The following is a 21,439-nucleotide window of genomic DNA, read 5'->3' as shown; positions in this document are numbered from 1 at the left end:
TCAGTCATGTTGTCAGGATGGTATTTGGAAACTTGCACTGTCAGGGCCCTGGGCTTCAACTATCCTTCAGATAATGAAAGGGCTTCAGAGCAGTTTCCAGTAACATCGGTCCAGCACTATTCATTACAACTGTATGAATAACTGATTTCTTGGTTTCCTGTCAGTTCTGAAAATTCACAAAAAAACCCCAACTTTGGGTCAACCAAAAACCAAAATTGTTCAGAATTTTCTGTGAATTGGAAATTATTAAAAAAAAAAAAAGTCTTCAGGTCAAAAAAATATTCTTCTGGTCAAACTTCTGTTTAGTTTCCAGGTATCTTTAAACCATATATATAGATAAAAGGAACAGAAATGAAGGGCAGGGACTGCTCTCTGCCCAACCCCATTCCCACATGAGTGCCTCACCAGTGGGCTGTTCTGAGGTGAGTCTCTCTTTCATTCTCTCCTATTGAAGCAGTTCCACTTTGTAAAAATACTTAAATGTTGTTTGGGCCGAGAGACAGAGAGTGAAAATGACTCCATAGCCTAGTGGTTAAGGCACCTGGGAGAGGGACACCTAGGTTCCAGTCCCTGCTCCAATAAATGTTTAATTATGTTATATAAATCGCATTGTAAATTTAATCTGAAAAATCAAAACACTTCATTTTGGAAATGTTAAAATGAACTGTTATAACATTCCCCACACTCCAAAAAACAATTTTTTTGACTGAAACAATTCACCAAAATTGACACAAATTTGTAAAATGTTTTGGCCAGCTAAATCTGCCCCTCCCCCCCCAAAAAAAAACAACAAAAAGGTTTTGGCTGGAAAATGTCATCTATCTCTACTGTTCACAAACACTAAATTCACTTAAAGCTCAGTCTTGAAGAAACAACAAAGAGAGGCATGACTGATTAGAAACAGTACTACAATACTACAGGGCTGAGGGAAGGAACCTTCAGCTCCCACTTCTTTTTTCTTCAGTATGAGGGATTTGCAGATATAAGGGGAATAGTTGATGTAGAACTCTGTCCTCACCTCTCCATAGGTTTGGTTCATGTGATTTTGCATTGTGCATTGACTTAGGGTCATGTTCTTGTCTGCAAGAGATCGACTGGGAAGTTGCTTCCTTGTCGTGCAGAATTTCTCCATTCTGTTTGTCTCACTTGCTTAGACACCAGGTGCATGTGCCAAGGCACTTTAAGATTTGGGCTTCAAATAAATAAAACATTGGTCAAGATCCAACAATAATTAAAGGGTGCCTAGCCTTTCTGAGGAATTATTTTCTCTGCAACACTGTTCATTAGTCCATTATGTGGTAACGTGAAACTAAAATACTGAGTTAGCATATCTGAAGTGCCTCTTTATGATGATGGCACCACCTCAGAACCCTTGTGAAGTAGGTATTACACACTCCCATGCATGCACATTTATGAGTGGGGAGTCTGAGACAGAGAGATGAAGTGAACTGGCCAGGATCTCAAGGTGATCCACTGACAGAGTGGGGAATTGAACCAAAGAGCCCTGATAACCAGGACTATGTCGTAACCACTTCCCAGCCTCTCACTGTTTTTAACATTTTCTTGCGGATGTGACCCTGGTGACCGTCCGTTACAGAGAGTTCAGGAGAACAGGAAACACCTCACAGAGTGAGAGAACTTACTTTAGCAACAAACTAGAAAATCCATCTCTTTCCCCTCCCCATAATGAATTGATCACATTCCTGACTCAGGGAAGCTCTGACCATCTACCTCCATTTTTTCCCCTGCATTAGACACACACACTTGCCCATGCATACATACGCACTTGGCCACACACACACACCCCTATGATACACATCAAGGTCTGTCATCCTCCCATCCAAAAAGGACAGAATGGGATGTCAAAACAAGGGCTTAATCTGCCAGGGAGGTAGCTATAGGATGCTGCATTGCACTCCTTGTCCCTATGGACTGATGTGCTGTCCCTGCTGAGCCAGGAAAAACAGAGAATGGCACCTAGATTTTTTCCATGGCAGTGAAAAACACCTCTGCTAGGACACTGGCTGGCCAGGAAATCTGATCTTGAAACGCTTTCTCTTAATCAAAAAGGATTGTTACATTTGTGTTACAAAAGTATATTAGAGTATCTCTGAAAATAAAGAAGAAATGTGTAAATGCTTCCTGCCTCAGATTATTTTTTCATTTAAAGTTTTTTTTTTTAAAGATTTTTTTTCTCAGGGAAAAAAAGTTAGCTCTTTAATTTAATGAATGGGCTTCTCCTAAACGCAATTTTCTATGAAGTGTGAATACCATTCAGAATCTTGCTTATGTTGTCCTATGAATCCAGTGACTTGTATTTTGCAATTCTATCGCAGGGCTTTTTCAGGAGGAGTCAGCAAAGCAATGCCACGTACTCCTGTCCTCGTCAGAAGAACTGTTTGATTGACCGAACTAGTAGAAACCGCTGCCAACACTGTCGACTGCAGAAATGCCTTGCTGTGGGGATGTCTCGAGATGGTGAGCGCTGCTAGTCCAGGGTTGGCATGTGTAAAATAATATTTAGTATGATGCCTGCTCAAACAAATCCTAATGTAGGACTTTAAAATTACTGAATGCTATGTTTATATCGGAGAATACCCAGTGCCTTTTATATACTGTATTCTGTAATGAAAAACTGTCAGTGCTATCAGAGAGCTAAACAGTTACTTGATTTTTTTTTCTCCTCATTTGCTATAGTTGCTTGTCCCTGGTCACCCCATGAAGATGCCATTTTTAGTCTAACTGTCCTAATATTTGCTCTGTGCGTTTATTACGCCCAGATTCTTACTGTTCCAACTAAGAGTCTAATCATTAGATCAGTGTAGACCTGAATTATTTACAATTCACGAATGAGTCAAATATTTGGATATGTACAGTCTGTGAGAATGGAAGAGTAAAGTTGTAGAATGAAAATACTTAAAATATTTTTTTCTTAGCAAAGAGACAGAGAAACCTTATAACTTCCTTTAAACATGATGGTCTATGTCTTCCTAAGACAAAATGTTAAGTGCTCTCCATACTAAACCCACCATGCATGACAACTTGTATGCAATAAAATGGACAGGCAATATTTCATGTAACACATTTTAAGGACATTACAGAATACAAGACCAGATTCGCAACTGATGTAAATGAGTGCACCTCCATTGATTTCATTGGAGCTGCAGCCACATTGACCAGCTGAGGATCTGGCTCAGTCTTTTCTCAGTTAATTTTGTCAGCAATGTCCCACATCCATAATCCCAAATTTCTGAAAACAATGTGCTGCTCTGTGCACATAATAAATGGGACCCTTCTCCCTTTGACTTACTTTTCATGTGGAATTAAATGCCTGACTGTTGTTTAAAATCTCTAATGGTTGGTCTCATAAGTAGCTAAGTTTCTTGGAGTTGTTTGGCCTGCTACAGAAACACACATGCTGATAGTCTTCTTCCCAAAAACATGAAGCCTTTATAACTGATATAGGTCCCAGAAAATGTATAGCATGTTCTTAGGAACTGCTGTCATATGCAAAACTAATGATGCCAAGCCAACATAAGTCTTTTGCTTCTGATGTGCAAGTTCACAAGTCATGAATATATCTTTTCATGCAGCATACTTATCTTGTGGATTTATTTACTATAAATCATTGAGTAAATGTCTTTGTTTATCACACTGACAAACTTGGAACACTAATAAATGTCTGTTGTCATAAGCTGGCTCTATAGTTTTTCCATGCGCCTCAGTCCTGATTTCTAAAAAAACTCTCTATTTGAGCCTCTTCTGGACAGAGCCCACCAGTGTATACCTAATTATATGTTGGCTACACTTATATGTGTACATGCAATAGGAATTGTGCTATTGGTGTCATACCACCAAATTTCATTTTTAATTGTCATCCAACAGTGATGAGATTTGATTGCCTTGATGTTGTAACTCTGACATCTGTGGAGGTGAACCTGGAATGAATATGATCTATTATCTATATAGTTGGAGAGCTAATGAACTACCAAAATAACAATAAAAGCAAATGGTTAAATTAAATGTTTTATTAAAACTGCCATTTAAAGAATATAAGATGTAGCAGGAAGTGTGGTAGTTAAGTTGTGAGTTTCCTGTAGGTACTTGGAGATATTTGCACAGATCTAGGTTTTTGTAATGTGGTCATAACTGGTATCTAAGTGCTTAGGATGGTTATGGTGCAGTGGTGATGTACTGAAATAAAGTGTGTTTTGTGTATATATTTCAGCTGTAAAGTTTGGTCGAATGTCAAAAAAACAGAGGGACAGTTTGTATGCAGAGGTGCAGAAACATCGAATGCAGCAGCAACAGCGAGATCACCAACAGCAACCTGGAGAGGCAGAACCACTGACACCAACATACAGTATCACCACCAATGGGCTAACAGAGCTACATGATGACCTCAGTAATTACATTGATGGGCATACCCCTGAAGGTAGCAAAGCAGACTCTGCAGTTAGCAGCTTCTACTTAGACATACAACCTTCTCCAGATCAGTCGGGTCTTGATATTAATGGAATCAAACCAGAACCAATATGTGACTACACACCAGCATCGGGCTTCTTCCCTTATTGTTCTTTTACAAATGGGGAGACCTCGCCAACTGTGTCCATGGCAGAATTAGGTAATAAGAGAGAAAAGTTTCCATTGTAATTGCTTTAATAATACCCTTTGGATTCAGAGTAACACATTTAGCCTTCTGTGAATGCTGCTCTAAAATTACACACAGCCTTGCTGTTTTGGTAAAGCTGTAAGAAGTGTTCCATGAAGCGCTCAGCACCCTGAACTTCAGCTGGCAGTTGATGGCACTCAGCACCATACAGAATCAGACCAGCAAATCCCACTGGCTCCTTGCTGGTGGGATTTGTGAGGTTTCTCCTGGTTTAGAATCCTGTTGGAGGTGGGGTGAACCACGAATGCTGGCAGTTAGTTACAATCATATTTAGAACTGTGCAAATAATATTCCTTGAGTCATTTATTTGATGAAGAACAGCATCATTTTTTTAAATTATCAGACTAATATTTTCCCCATCTCTACTCTGTTTTCCAGCATAAAATGAATAGGCCTGATTCTCTACTATTTTGGAGGCATTTGCACCTGTGACATATGGGTCCAGAATACTATTCTAATTTGATGGCTTTTTATACCCAGTTTACTCAGGTGACTCCAGTATGAAGTAGAGGAGAATCTGGTCCCAAATTCATTAGGGAATGAATACTAGGAAGTTCTGTTAATTTCCCTAGGGCCCTTATAATGACAGCTTTACTTAGCATGTTCTGCCCTACATTTTTCTCCCTGAATGTCTTCTTGAGTACTGAACTCCACAAAAGTACTTAGTGACTTGTGTTAGGAAGGGCTCTGTAAGGTGGTTTGCCAGCATTGTGGTTTTTAAATCCCAGTTTGCTTAACTGAGAAACCAGAGGTTTTAAAATACCTGTTTTGTTTATTTCTGTAACATTCATGCTAAATACTCATTTACAACATCATCACTAAAAGTAAAACAATCTATTTGGAAAATATCATATTCTTTGACAAATCAGCATAACACAAGTTTGATTTCCCCCTCCCTATTTTTCTTAATAGGGACATCTTGCATGAAAACAGGTTTTTTGTTACTCCTGTTTGAAGTCCTCCTCCTCTGCTTGTGGAATCCAGTTCTCTGCAGTGCAGTTTGTTGTGACATTACAACCAGAGGATTATGTCCCTGTTTCAGTTCAAATAATTTGAGTCTTAGATAAGTAAAAACGGGAAGAAGAAATCTGAAAATAAAGACTATGCCAGCAGCTTTGTCTCAGTCAAATGGTTTTGTGTGTGTGTTTTCATGGGTGATTATTAAAGGATAACCCGACAAAGGCAAGGGGATTGAAGGCTAGCTCATCCTAAGTGAGATGCTGAGTTTGGAGCCTGGCTTAAAGTAGTGATTTATTACGTTACTTATCTTTTAAACTGGTTTGTAATATGGTTTGGCTGGCCAACATGGACAGGGCGAAACACTGTAATAACCATATTTAAGTATTTTCCAGTCTAGGGTACCTGTTCAGGAAAGTATGTAAGCACGTGATTAAATACTTTCCTGAACTAAGGCCTAGATTTGTGCTTAGCCCCTCTATCAAATCTAGTCCAGTGTACCTTGCAAATACATCCCCCTCCCCGAGCTGTCAGATGTTGTGACTAGGTTCTAATGTTGTTTTTAAGGGTATATATTATGAAATTGTTGCCGGAGCATATGAAAGCTCTGGTGGCAACTACTTTATACCCTATGTTGTGTAATTTAGATGGTGCAGATGATCAACTTTTATTGAAGGTTGTAATTTAAACCTTTATTGAATTTTCTTGCTCTTGAGAAAGGGCTTCAATTAGTCCATTTAGCATGATGTGAAACAACCTGTTCTGTGGTGTGAGTTTATTATTTAAAGAATTTTTCAAACAAAGAAACACATCTTTCACAGAAAAGCTGACTCAAGGGCCTTAAAAGGGGAGTTCTGGATGACCATTCAGATCATTTTAGGGCCAGAGGTTCATGGTGGTTTAGCCAGAGAAAGCACTGATTGCAGAACTGTGCAAGTAGGGGGACCAGGATTTTGCTCTCTGATAGATCTGTTTCTATGTGCTTAAATAGGGATGGGCAAGGAGGTAGGTTGCAAGTCTAAGGGCAAATTTTTTCGGCCTCTGCCTTTGAAAAACCTCCTCCCAAATATGTATAAATCAGTTATTGATAAGCCATTCAGATGTGTTTTAACAAAGCATATTGGCAAAAGAAGGATGGCCTCTAGAATGAATATATTGTATGTAAACCTCTTTCACGTTGAAATGGCTACACTACTAATTTAAAACTAAGGAAAATTTGAGATGTCATTTGTATAATTTTTTATCTTGGTTCCCTAAAAAGTGTATTCTCTACTAAGATTTCTTTTTAAAAAATCATGGCTAGAGAAAAGAAACTTGCCAAGGAGGCAGCCTCTATGTTACAGTGTCCCAGCTGATGTCTCACAGGATGGGTCCTCTATACCTTACATTCCTTTTTAAAGGAAACATTTCTCTTATTTCAGATGTTCATGGATTTAGTTCTGGAGAAAGATGACGGTTTGACAGCCCTGGTGAGAAATGCTGTTTATTCATGAAGCAGCTTACAGCACCAGCAAGGCTGTCATCACCCCACCTCCACGAATGTGTCTCCACCCTAAACTGATGGGCCCATTGACTCCTGGGCCACTCTTCTGTGGCTCCTAGTAAGGAGTTTAGTTTTTTGCCCAGTTCCCCTGGCAGGTGTCCATCTCAGTAAAAATACCAAGACCACCAGCTAGTACAGTACGTTACATCGAGAGCAAGGTGAAACTGTGAATTTGCTGATCACAAAGCTTTCACAAGTTTCCACAGAGCTTTACCTTTACATAGTTTCAGATGGGGTTTCCTCCCTTAAAACCTATTTGGCAATCATTGCTCCTGGAGAGAGGAGCTGCTTCTCTCAAATCTCAATATGCCTACTTCAGCCCAGGTTCACCCAGACATCTTAACTAAGCTTTAAGTTGGTAATGAACTAATAACAGAGCAAATCTACCAGTTTTTGTTCATTATTGAAAATTTCCTATAGCTGCACTTGTGAACCAGTAACGTACGTAAATGGGTGTACACTGCCCTCTACTGGATGGTCTCCAACCACTGTGGGAACACTCTCAGAGCTATTAGGTATGTATACTCTGCAGGAGTATTTTAATTTAATTTAAATCAGGGGTGATTTAATCTAGCTAGTTTGGATACCAATAGCAGTTTAAACCACAGCAGCCACTTACTCAGGTGGCTAGCCCACACTAAAGTCCATGCTGCTATGGTTCAACTGTTATTGGTGTCTGGACTAACTAGATTAAAGCTAGCTTGGGTATATCTACATGTGCTGCAATCACACCTCCAGATGCAGTATAAATAGCCCCTTTCAGTATGTCTATGCTGCAGCGGGGAGCATGCTTCCCAGCCCAGGTAGACAGCTTCACACTAGCTATGCTTGACCTAGCGCACTAAAAATAGAAGTGTGGATGTTGCAGCAAGGGCTGAGGCTCAGGGTGATCGCCTGTGTCCCAAGTCTGCCCAAGGCCCTGGGTCCAAGCTCAGGTGGCTAGCCTGAGCTGCTTCCCTGCCACAACATCCACACTGCTCCCAGCTCCAGTATAGACATACCCTTAGGGACCAGGATTTTTTTCTTTACTTGTATCTTTTTGCAAACGTCATAAAGTATTTTTCAAAAGGACAATCCAAGGAGCTATTGGAAATATCAGAAAATAGATTAAGGTTCTTTTCATAATAACTAAAGTTTCTAATTGTAATTTCTGCAGTTCACGCTTCTGCTGGACAGAAATCACACAGGGATAGCTTTGCTCTTTTAATGCATGCCACTTCTTGCTCTCCCTTTTAGAACATCTTGCACAGAATATTTCAAAGTCACACATGGAAACTTGCCAGTACTTGAGAGAAGAGCTACAGCAGATAACATGGCAGACTTTTCTGCAGGAAGAAATTGAGAACTACCAGAACAAGGTATAATAAAATGCCAAAATAAAATACCGTATTTAGGCCTTCTCATGTTTTTTAAATCTGTTAATCTTATAACATTCTGGTAACTGCTAAATTCAGCTTTTTCAAATTTTTTTTATTTCCAGTATGAAATTTTGGTTGGTTTGTATGCAGGAGAGAAGTATGTACCCTGCACCTTTAACTTGTCACTAGTAATAAACTGGAATGAAAAGTCACAAGTGGGTAGTGATTTCTCTGGATCTCGCATGTGGGGTTTTTACAGGTGTGGCACATACTCCTGGTTACCTGTGCTTAAAGAACAAGGGTTAGGAAGACAGAGCCAGTGAGTGCCACTCCTAAATGGTAAAATGAGTCTCTGGATTAGTGAAATGAGTGCTCCCTACAGCTAGGTCCTGTTTACATTTCTGCTGCTTAATTGGTGGTGTACCCAGGCACCAAAAATCCTTAAGATAAAATAAAAACTAGAAGGGCCAGACTCAGATACCCCAGGTTCTTGTCACCCATGTCATACTGCTGAACATGTATATGAGGACACGTGGGCTGTGTTGTCTTCCTTATGTTGACATCAAGCTGTATCAATAAATGGCCTAGTATCTTAATGCTGTATTTCAAATCCCAAGTGCTCAAACATCATGAGTCAGGTCCCAAAAAATCATGAATTTAATTTAAAAACCATAAGATTTGGGTCTTGGTATTTTTCTTCTGGTTTTTGAATGTTTCATTTTCATGTATTCAAGCTTTTCTCCACAACGTGGAGGGGTGGAAACTTTTTCTTTTTTTAAATGAGATCTGAGATTCTCTTAGAATGGCCTGACTCCAGGAGCTAGTGCTTTAAGAAATGTATCAAGTATCATGAGACTACTGTTAAAATCTTGAAAGTTGGCAATACTGTTAATAAAGCTGAGGTTCGGATAAAAGGTTAGCTGGTCAGGCTCAATCAATAGCCTACATGCAAACTGATGTGCAATTTGATATTACCCTTGGGTCCATTTCAACATTGCTGCTTTCCTGGATTCTCTTTTAGTGTATGTGTTTTGGAGTATTTGTGCATTTTATCTGAATTTTTTTTAATGTATTTTTTGTTTGTGCATTTGGTCCCTGCCTTGTGTAAGGGGAGATGTACAGTTGTGCTGCCCTGGGAGAAACCTTGGGAAGAAACTGGCTATCGGCCAACTGGAATGAGGGCAGTCTAGTCTAGTTGTTAGAGAAGGCGGCAGGCCTATTGTTTGGGGTCAGAACTGTAGTCAGTAGCCAGGGTCAAGCTGGAGCCAGTAGTCAGAAGCCAGAGCCAAAGGTCAAATCAGAGGGCAAGAACTGGAGCAGGAACTGGAGTCTCAGGCAAGACTAGGTGCAAGACAGAAGCAGCAGGAACCATGTAACACAGGAGCAGGCACAGTTGTGGGCATGAGCATTGCGAAGCCAGCGAGGAGCTGCTGCTGCTGGCTTAGAAGCCAGTCTCAACAGTCAATCAGGTTGTGTGGCTAATCAAGCAGCCTGCTGCAGGCCAGCTGTACTGATGAGGGGGCTCAAGATTAGCTCTGCTGCAGGCCCTCATTCCTGACACTGGCTTTCTGAGTCATACTTCCATTCCTGCTCCTTGCACTTGGGGACAAACCCCGTCTCTGCCTGCATGGTGGGTGCACAGACTGCACAAACCCTGTACAGCTCCATGTGGAGAGGGAGTCATGGCCATCCTCCTGCCCCTTTGAGAGGGATGTGAGCTCCCATGGACGCAGGGAGGGAGCAGTACCTGCACTTCCGTGAGCTTAGGGGACAATCATTCTACTTCTAGGCCTAACCAGTAGTATAATACTCATAGACTGTGCAGCCAGAAGACACCATCATGATCACCTAGTCTGACCTCCTGCAAGCTCCTGAAGTCTCCTCCCGTAAGTTAGATTCTTCATTCTTCTGAGCATCCTGTAGTCCTTCTCTGCATCTGTTCCAGTTTGAATTCATCTTTCTTAAACATGGGAGACCAGAACTGGACTTAGTATTCTAGATGAGGTCTCACTAGTGCCTTGTATAATGGTAATAACAGTTCTCTATCTCTACTGGAAATACCTTGCCTGATGCATCCTAGGATCGCATTAGCCTTTTTCATAATCACATCTGATAAACATCCTGTGATAGGCTTGCTGTATTGGTCATTCTCCTCCTCTGTTGCTTCCAGCTGATACATCCTTAGCTTACAGCAAAAATTGTTGTTAGTCCCTAAGTAAATGACCTTGCACTTCACACTATTAAATTTCATCCCATTTCGATTACTTCTGTTTTCTAGGTCACCCAAATCTTCTTGTATGATATTCTGATCCTCCTCCATATTGGCAATACCTCCCAACTTTGTGTCATCTGCAAATTTTATTAGCTCATTTCTGCTTTTTTGCCAAGATCATTAATGAAAATGTTAAATACTATCAGTCCCAAGACCAATCCCTGAGGAACTCCACTAGTAACCTCTTTCTAGCCTGACAGTTCATCTTTCAGCACGACCCATTGTAGTCTCCCCTTTAATCAGTTCCTTACCCACCTTTTGATTCTTTTATTAATCTCCATCTTCTCCAGTTTAATAATTTCACATGTGGAACTGCATCAAATGCTTTACTGAAATCCAGGTAGATTCGATCTATTGCATTTCCTTTGTCTCGTAAATCAGTTATCTTCTCAAAGAAAGAGATCAGATTGATCTGGCACAACCTACCTTTTGTAAACCCATGTTGTATTTTATCCCAATTACTATTTACCTATCTGTCCTTAACTACTACTACTCTTTCAAAATTTGTTCCAAGACCTTGCAGATAATTGAGGTAAAACTAACTGGCCTGTAGTTTCCCAGATCACATTTTTTTTTCCTTTCTCAAATATAGGTACTGTATTTGCAATTCTCCAGTCATAGGGTATTGCTCCCAAGTTTACAGACTGATTAAAATTCCTTGCTATTCGGCTTGCAATTTCATGTGCCAGTTCCTTTAATATTCTTAGATGGAGATTATCTGGGCTACCCAATATGGTCCCATTAAGCTGTTTGAGTTTGCCTGACACATGTGGTAGATTCTACTTCCAAATCCTTGTTCCCATTAGCCACCCTGCCACTGCCCCCAAGCTCCTCCATTACCCATATTAAAAACTAAGGTAAAGCATTAATTTAGGAGTTGGGCCAAATCTAAATTCTTTAATCTTTACCCCATCCTCAGTGCTTAGTGGTCCCACTTTTTCCCCCTTGTTTTCTTTTTATTCATATGGCTAAAGAAACGTTTACTCTTGGTAAAGGACTCAACCCTTCTGCCAGCTCAGCTGCACTGGCCAGAGTTTTGGGAAGTGCCGCAGAGGCTCTGCCCACCATTTGATGGGTGTGAGGAGGATTACCCAATGCTCTGCACTTCCAACCACAGTGCAAGGAGGCTGCACCAGGGAATGGAATGTGCAATTGTCTTATTCCTGTTTTCATTCCTTCATGACAATATAGGGCCATGCTGTAATCTGGCCTCTAAATTGCACTGGCTGCTTAATATGTAATGCAGAGGGTTAATTGTTATTTAATTGTTATATAAGAGAGTGCATTTCAATTTGGAGATTAAAATCCTAGAACTGGGTGTAAGGATTCCTGGTTTCTGTTTACAGTTTTGCCTTTGAGTCACTCTGCAACTGTGGGCAAGTCACTTAATTTCACAGTGCCTTGGTGTACCTGTACAGTGGGTAGCACAATGCTGTCCTCCTCAAAGGGGTTTTATGATGCGTAATTAGTGTTTGTGTTTCCATAGCACCTTCCATCTGAATGTCACAAAGCACTTACTAGTGAAACAGTCCTTGGGAAGTACTATTAAACCCACTTCTGTTTAGATAAATATTTCTTGTGTTCTCTGCAGAATGTTTATCATATTAAAAAGTCCCAGTTTTTACATTACATAGGTAGTTTCATTCTAAATTATTGAGATGCTTGTGGTGCAAATGACTGGTTACCAATACCATAAATAATATGTGATTATATATATTTTAAGATCCCCTTGTTATGTGATTTAAATTCAGCAGGAAACAGAGTACTTGGTAAGAAGTATGGAATTGCTTTTGAGAGCTTAGTTTTGTCTGTTGGGTCCAGTTCTGTCTTCTATTGCTTGCATACAAATCCAGTGTAAATCACTGGAAGCAGTACCCAGGCATCTGCGGGGAGAATTTGTCTCTTGAGACAAGAAGTCCCAGCCTAGATCTCACGGCCAACAGTAAATGAGTGCTGCACGTATACATATGCCTCTAAGAGGCTCGTTTACCCTCTCCACCTCCTAAATTATGCTCATGAACGCTGGCGAGATTTGGGGGCTCTGCTTTGCTTTTCAACTTCGTTTTCCTTTATGAAAAGGAGCTTACACAAGCTTGAATAGTGATTTATCCCTTTCTCTTCAACAGCAGAGGGAGGTAATGTGGCAGTTATGTGCAGTCAAAATAACAGAAGCTATACAGTATGTCGTGGAGTTTGCCAAACGCATTGATGGCTTTATGGAACTGTGTCAAAATGATCAAATCGTGCTTTTAAAAGCAGGTATGTTGGTGAATTCTGAGGCCTGCTTCTAACTAGCTTTTAACCTAGGGAAATGCTATGTAAGTAAAATGATTGAAGCCAGTTTTGACTTCAGCTATTTCCTTGTGTTTCTTTCAGTACAACCTAACAAGGTTTATAGCTCTTTCCTTGGATACATGTGTTCATCTTCGACGTTCTGGGTGGAAGTGTGTGTATTTATCTGTGTGAAGCTTCCATTAGAAACAGTGGAAGTATTGAGTGGGTACAAATGACTGGGCCGAGCACATAAAATAGATTTCTGATTTGTTTTGATAACAGTGAATAGCTCTTTTCCAGGTCAAAGTTCAGACTTTGTTATAGGGAAGATATTATAGAAATGACATGGTTTACAAATAAATGGAGAAGTTCTTATATTTTCACCAGTGTAAATCCAATTTAATTGCCTTGACTTCAGTGGAGGTACACTGGATTTATTCTGATATAAGTAACTTTAGAGTTTTCTTTTAATGCTCATGGTAAATCAAACCATTCTCAGTTATAACTGAAGAACAACTACAGTACTGGACCTATATTGAATGCAGTCTATATTACATTTTAAAATCCCTTTTTTAAAAGTTCTTCCATTTTGCTCTTTGTAACTGAAATCCCTATCAAAATAATCAAATCTGTGTATTGTTTGCATTTAGGATCTTTAGAGGTTGTGTTTATCAGAATGTGCCGTGCCTTTGACTCCCAAAACAACACAGTATACTTTGACGGCAAGTACGCTAGCCCAGATGTTTTCAAGTCACTAGGTAAGAAAATCTCAAGTACTCTATATAAAAACAAGCAGAAAAGAGGTTAGAAACTGAAAGCCGAACATATACAAAAAATAGACTGGGACTTAAACAGTGTGTTAGGTATACAAAGGGAAAAGTTTAAAGGTAACTCAAAATCTACATAGTCTTGGATTGCTTATTATGTAAGGTACTATGTATGGGTCCACTTCTTAAAGTTGGCTGACTAAAATTGGGACCAGTTGAGCTCAATGGAAATTGAAATCGTGTAACAGAATGCAGAATTGGGCCCTTGGTCTTCAGATCAGGCACCCAGATACCTGTTTTAAACAGATCACTACTAATTTGAATATGCGTCCAGTTTAGGCACCCAGATTTGATAACTGGAGTAATATTTGCTACATTCTAACTATACAGAAAAGAAGGTTCTTGGGTGAATTTGGACACCACAATGTTATCCTTCCAAAGCTGCCGATCTTCTTTTTAATCTTTCAAGAACATATATACACAAAGATGAAAATAACATTGCTGGGAGATTATTGGCAGTAGATCACTTGAATAAAAAGTGCATTTTTTTTCAATTTCCCAGTAATTTGCCATTTCGACCTTTTGTGTATATTTTTGCCAATTTTATCTGGAAGATACTATTAAGTTTGTATATGCGATGTAAACTGGCTAAGATAACATAGAGTGCTGAAGGATAATATGGCAGTGAAGAACTGGCGGTATCATTTTACAGATATTCTGCACCTGTTTAAAACACCCAAAGGTACAAAGTATGGACATGAACAGTTCAGATAGTAATATTGTATGTGGGCTTCTAGCTGGACTCCACCAAAATATACTTTCAACCTTAACCTTTTAAATTTGTTCTCCATGACCGTCAAAAAACTCTAAATCAGGTTAATGTCCGCTAGGTCCCCAACCCATTATATCCATGCTTTTTTCCCATGCTGCTGTCCCACCCTATTTCCCCCCAGGTCTCCTCTCTCTTCCTTCCTCCTTTTTTGTGCCTCACCGTCTGGCAGTACCCAGAAGCTGGAGTCAGATGGAGGTCATTTTATTTTTATGAACATATATAGTACAGTTGCTCTTGATACACTTTAAAACAGCTCCTTATGCATTTTCCTGCACCCCCTCCCAAAAATACCAAAGGCACTTCCTTCATTAATGAAACAAAACCAATTTTAAATTTTTAGGCCAAGTCATTTGGCGATCAAGTCAGCCCCAAAATTTTTAGATATTTGGAAAGTGTAGTGGTAGTTCACGTCTATGAAATGACTTTATGATCTTTTTACCAAATTTACCAGAAAAAGATACAAAACTTCAGGAAGATTGGGGGAAGCTGGAGGTGTATAAAAATGGCCCATAATAGGCTACTGGCTTCAACTTTATGATACAACTACCACCAATCCATACTTCTTTAAAGAGAGGAGCCTTGGTCTTGTAGGTATTTCACATCCATTAGCCTCCTCCCTCAGAATAAAATAACTGTCCCATCACTTTGAAGCAGTCTCATCAGAAATCCGGAATGATACGTACCTTCCTTTTGGCAGGTTGTGAAGACTTCATTAGCTTTGTGTTTGAATTTGGAAAGAGCTTATGTTCTATGCACCTGACAGAAGATGAGATTGCTTTGTTTTCTGCATTTGTTTTAATGTCTGCAGGTAAGATGTAAAATATCACTCTACATTCTTTTATTATGGAATATGCCTTAGTGATTCTTTTATTATGGAGTATGCCTTAATGATAATCTGGTAGGCAACCCGTAAGCATGTAATGTCATCACCTTCTTGTATGCCCCTTCCCTAATCATTTCCTACTCTGGATTTTACTTTAACAAATATATTTAAAGGTGGGTGCTAGGGTAATTTTGCTCAAATGATTCATCCTAATATATGCCCATATTTTGTTGCCCTTAGTCTGTGTTGAGTAGTAAATGTCTCTGTGAGTAGTCCCATTGAACTAATGGATCTCCTCGAGGAGCAAATGTGAATAAGGGTGGCAGGTGTCCCCTGATTTGCAGAATGGTAGCTACATTATCATGCCATTTGGCCGCTCAAGAGTATTTAGTGTTGTGTTTTCTTAGTGCAAGAACCACAGAATTGTTTGGTTCTGCCACCTTGGTGATGTCAGATGTAATGCTCCTTGTTTGCCAAGAAGTGCACAGGAATGATTTCTTTTAAATATGTTTTTCTTAAAACTATTTGTTTCTATTGTTTTCTATGCGTCAAAAAGAAAAGATCTTGCAACAAAGATCCTTTGGTTAGTCATTCATTACATAATCTCGTCGTCTCCCAGATGAAAATATTGCTAGCTTAATTTTGTATATTCTGTAATACAGTCTTATTAGCATGTGACACATTCACGAATATGGTTCAAGCTGCTGAGATCCTCTTATACTTCCTGTATAAAACTCCATTGGAATGGAAGGGAGGTTGGCAACAGGAAAGATGAATGTAGCATAGGCTCTAAAAACATTTCTTTGCATATTGTGATGCCAGTGTGCAATACCAGAAATATTCACTTCCTGTACATTTAGATCGTTCATGGCTTCAGGAGAAGGTAAAAATCGAAAAACTCCAACAGAAGATTCAGCTAGCACTTCAGCACGTCCTGCAGAAGAATCACCGAGAAGATGGAATTCTAACAAAGGTGAGCACCAAAAACTCTGCCTTATCCTCTGAACATGAAAGCATTCCACACTGGTAACAGCAGCATAATTACTGTCTGACTAACAGCTCTCATCGGTCCTTTGCATCCCTCTCCTTTTCTAGGCTTGCTTGTTCAAAATACAGCCTGCCTAGTTTCAACCACTTCCTAACAGAACCCAGAAGGGGAAAGAAAAGGTTGAGGTAGAGGGCAGAGAGAACTAGAGGGGTTTGAGAAATGTAATTTTAACTTTGAGCTTCATGAAAAGCCATCAAGTGTCTCCTCTCTTTATACCTTCCCTCTCTGTTCCTCCAACTACCCCAGTGAATGTTTCTGCCACACAGGTTACTATTTCAGCCCTACTACAGAAATGGAATTAGGCCCCCCAAAATCCCTGCTGTTTAATGATTTCCTCTCTTTGAATCAAACAAGCAAGTGCATCTTTAAGCTGCTAAAATTCATCTTTAAGAAAAACAATCAAGGTAAACTAGGAGTGGTTGATCCTGTTTTGTGTATGACTGTATTTTTCTTGTGTGTTTTTTTTTTCCAGTTAATATGCAAAGTGTCTACTTTAAGAGCACTGTGTGGACGACATACAGAAAAACTTATGGCATTTAAAGCAATATACCCAGACATTGTGCGACTTCATTTTCCTCCATTGTACAAGGAGTTATTCACTTCAGAATTTGAGCCAGCAATGCAAATTGATGGGTAAATATATCACCTAAGCACTTCTAGAATGTCTGAAGTACAAACATTAAAAATAAAGAAAAAAAAGAAAACCAAGACACTTTATATGGCCCTGCACAGACCTAGGGAGCCAACACACTGCACATCTTTTGGCGGTCGGGGTCAGGCAAAGGATGGGAAACAATGAAACAAAGTTGAACTTGTTTTTCTCATGCATATGATTTCCATTATGCCTACAAATATGGACCCTTTTTCTGTCTCGACTTCTCAATCTTTGACCTCTGTTTACACAGAATGAGGGTACTAAACTCAGAAGGTTTCTTTTTCCTTGTAGTTCACTGCCCACAGACTTTCAACAGAACAATCAATTTGTTGATCACAGCAGAGTCCAGCGACTGGTGTGTACTGCAGAGGTTTCAGCATCAGTTTGCACAACTTGCTCATTGTTTCATGAAGGACGAATTTTTTCATCTACCATTGATTGCCAGTAGGCAGAATGGCACGAAAAGGGTCCATAGCAATAGCAACAATAGCATTATAATATATTACAGGGTAAATGGGCATGAAGACTATATATAGCAAAAGAGATATTGTTTATATATTGTTTTAATTAATATAAAAAGTAGTTACTGGTATAGCTTTTCTTGTTGAATTGATAAGGCACTTTCATTTTGCACCTTTTTCTTTAAATTAAATGCTAGCGTGTTCATTGTCGTGTTGCATGTGCACCAGAAATTCAAGTTTAACTGAAAAGGTTTGGAAGGTACTGATACATTGGAAGGTATTTATGCTGCTGTTTTCAACATTACTTTTCAAGAGAGGCTGGTCACATCCTGAAAAGATTACATTGATTTTTAGAGTCTGAAAATGATGAAAATTTTCTAAAATCAAATTTTGCTTTTCAGCTGCTTTTTAAAGGGTGCTTTTATTTTTATACACAACCCAAAAGTTTCAAATCTGGGTGTTTAAAATTGCACGTCTCAATCCATATTTAAACTCTGAAATTAAAAACCCTGATTTTCAAAAGTGCCAAGCACCCACAGCCAAAAATTTGCTGAGCATCTGTAGTCAATCACAGCTGCAAGTGTGAAGCACCCTTGAAAATCGGGCCATTAATTGTGTATAAATATGGGTATGGCTGCCCAGCTCTATGAACCCACGTTTGAAAATGTTGACCAGAGTGTAATATACACACAAAACAATTTGTGTGTGTTATATATACACTGTTACATACTTTTAAAGTCCACATGGTAAACAATGCACTTAAAGCAAAAGCCTAGTCCCATTGACGTCACTGAGAATTTTGTTACTGACTTCAGCAGGCTGTTTTCCAAGATCCAGTTTTATCCAGCACGGCACAACAAAGAAGTCCTTTGCTTTTAGAGCACATATGTATGGCTCTAGAAACAGCTAGGTTTATTTGGAAAGAAGCACTCTCTAAGGCTTATCAAATAAGTGCAAACTGATAAAATAAAGGCACAATACTTTTGATAGAAAGCAGGCATTTTATATTCTATATAAAGCCTGGAACTCATGAGAGTGGACTATAGAATGAGCAGTAAGATGATAAACCTATGTTGTGTAATTCCAAAAATGATTGTGATCCATGCATTATACTAATAAGGGGCCAAAGTTTGCAGTCTTTACTTATGCAAATTACCATTCTCTTTACAAGGAGTTTTGCCTGAAAATGGATGGCAGAATTTTGTCCCAAAGGAGGAGAAAAGTCAGATTTTAAAATATTAAACTAATTCTGAATGAGAGAGCCATATTAAACAACATTAAGGATAAGTTATCTAGCTTGGACGAGAAGGGAGCCCTCCCCATATTTATTTGGAAGAGTAGTTTTAGGATTGCAACCTGATCTTCAGCTCAGTTGAACCAGAATGTTAATCCAGGAATTCTTCTTTGGCTAACTCTGCCCTCGGTTAGCCAGTGGAAAGCCCATTTCTGCCTCACTGTCGTTCCTATGGTACTTCCGAGATTAGATGAAGCCTGACAGGAGTGTAGACCATTTCTGTTTTATATGGGAAGCCAGAGGTAAAATATCATAATATATCCACTGAATATCACTTTAATGAGTCATTTTGGACTAAATTTAACCACTTATTATAAAGCAAAATGTACAATCTGTTCAAAATTCAGTTTTCTTTCTTTATTAATGCAATCCCTAAATGTTTAGTCCCCGGTTGTCTACGCCCATGTTAGAAGTGTTATGCAGCTGTGGCTTGCCTGAAATGGAATTTAACAGTCACTGCAAAGCTGGAACCACCCCCTTTGAATTGGAAGCAACTGGGGTGTTGAATTGGGGCTACCTGGGAGCAAAGTGAAACTTTGCATTTTCCCATATAGACAGTTTCTTAAAGTTATTGTTAACATATTGGAGTAGCACCTCAGGGCTTTCACCATATTCTGCTAGGCACTGTACAAAGATATAATAAAGGGCAGCTCATGCCCCAAAGACCTTATGAGGTGCTCCAAAATATGAATAACTTTATTTTCTAAGGTTGGTGTGAGTATAAGATCACGTTGTAATTGTTTTACACTACCCATCCAACCCCTGCTCCTTTTCCTATGATCACTTTTTTTTTCTTTTTAGTGTAGGAAGGAGATAGGGAGAGTGATTTAAATAAAAGATTTTGGTGTGTGACTAATCTATGTGGTAAAGTGTGCGTATAATATATAATACCTAAATAATTTCCCAGGTAAACCTACTTAATCCTTTTTTTTCTTTAAAACCGAAATGGCAGTAATGATATATTTACCTGGACAAATTGGAGCCTCTGCACTTTAACAATTAATGGCAGTCATTTCAACACATTGTGTTAAAGGGACACTGCCAACTTGATTTTTTTGTCTTTCAAATTCATTTTAATAGAGTACATTTTAAAATAGCATTGCCTGTTATTGTTTTATTAAAATCCATAAGGTTTTATGCTTGTCTGTTCATTGAGGTTAATAAGGGCCTTTTCAGCAAAGTATCAGAGGGGTAGCTGTGTTAGTCTGGATCTGTAAAAGCAGCAAAGAGTCCTCTGGCACATTATAGACTAACAGACATGTTGGAGCATGAGCTTTCATGGGTGAATACCCACTTCGTCAGATACATGTAGTGGAAATTTCCAGAGGCAGGTATAAATATGCAAGCAAGAATCAGGCTAGAGATAACGAGGTTAGTTCAATCAGGAAGGATGAGGCCCTCTTCTAGCAGTTGAGGTGTGAACACCAAGGGAGGAGAAACTGCTTTTGTAGTTGGCTAGCCATTCACAGTCTTTGTTTAATCCTGAGCTGATGGTGTCAAATTTGCAGATGAACTGAAGCTCAGCAGTTTCTCTTTGAAGTCTGGTCCTGAAGTTTTTTTGCTGCAGGATGGCTATCTTTTAAATCTGCTATTGTGTGTCCAGGGAGATTGAAGTGTTCTCCTACAGGTTTTTGTATATTGCCATTCCTAATATCTGATTTGTGTCCATTTATCCTTTTACATAGGGACTGTCCAGATCAGCCACACCATCACCGGTTCATTCACCTTCACATCCTCCAATGTAATATACACCTTCACATCCTCCAATGTAATATACACCATCATATGCCAGCAATGCCCCTCTGCTATGTACATCGGCCAAACTGGACCGATTTCAACATCTCTCACTTAGGCTTGAATTGTTGCATTTAACCAGTGACTCACACTGGGGTCTGTATGGAGCTGCTACACTCTAACGCAGTGTTTCCTAAACTTGGGACGCCGCTTGTGTAGGGAAAGCCCCTGGTGGGCCAGGCTGGTTTGTTTACCTGCCGCATCCACAGGTCCAGCTGATCACAGCTCCCACTGGCCGCGGTTCACCGCTCCGGGCCAGTGGGAGCTGCAGCAGCTCCCACTGGTCCGGAGCTGCGATTGGCCAGACCTCTGGATGCAGCAGGTAAACAAGCCAGCCTGGCCTGGCAGGGGCTTTCCCTACACAAGCGGCATCCCAAGTTTGGGAAACACTGCTCTAATGGATTGTGCCTCTGATGGTGCAGTCTGCTCCCTAGTGTCCCTGCCCTGCTCTGCTAGCTGACAGAGATGGGACAATGCTTCACCTTCTCTACACCTGCTTCACAGTGATGTGCCCATGGAGACTTAGGGAGAAGTCCCTGTACTTTCATGAATGCAAAGGCTGGAGTTATGAGTGGGCATTGTGAAAGAGCATGGAGGAGTATGGCGTACACCCTTCATTCCCTCCTGCATGCCCCTCACAAGGGTCATTCATCCAGGATTCGATCCAGAGCCCCTTACAGTCAATGCAA

At 39.8% G+C, this 21,439-nt stretch overlaps 1 protein-coding gene across 6 annotated transcripts in view; it reads left to right on the top strand.

Annotated features, from left to right (window-relative positions):
• RORA (RAR related orphan receptor A) overlaps positions 1–21,439 on the top strand; it is a 570,488-nt gene that overhangs the window by 539,179 nt on the left and 9,870 nt on the right. For 2 of the 6 annotated variants that reach the window (XM_039491333.1, XM_039491328.1), the window contains 8 exons: positions 2,337–2,478; positions 4,229–4,624; positions 8,409–8,530; positions 12,929–13,061; positions 13,727–13,834; positions 15,373–15,483; positions 16,359–16,471; positions 17,019–17,179. In XM_039491333.1, the coding sequence (XP_039347267.1) occupies positions 2,337–2,478; positions 4,229–4,624; positions 8,409–8,530; positions 12,929–13,061; positions 13,727–13,834; positions 15,373–15,483; positions 16,359–16,471; positions 17,019–17,179 (1,286 nt within the window). Of the gene's footprint in view, positions 1–1,420; positions 1,466–2,336; positions 2,479–4,228; positions 4,625–8,408; positions 8,531–12,928; positions 13,062–13,726; positions 13,835–15,372; positions 15,484–16,358; positions 16,472–17,018; positions 17,184–17,492; positions 20,197–21,439 lie in introns of those variants that run through there. The other 4 variants (XM_039491331.1, XM_039491330.1, XM_039491327.1 and 1 more) reach the window with 4 other exon arrangements.

This window comes from Mauremys reevesii, linkage group 10, assembly GCF_016161935.1.
Source record: "Mauremys reevesii isolate NIE-2019 linkage group 10, ASM1616193v1, whole genome shotgun sequence".
Taxonomy (NCBI): domain Eukaryota; kingdom Metazoa; phylum Chordata; order Testudines; family Geoemydidae; genus Mauremys; species Mauremys reevesii.
Note: the sequence above shows the minus strand (reverse complement) of the source record. Positions and strands in the feature narration are given on the sequence as shown.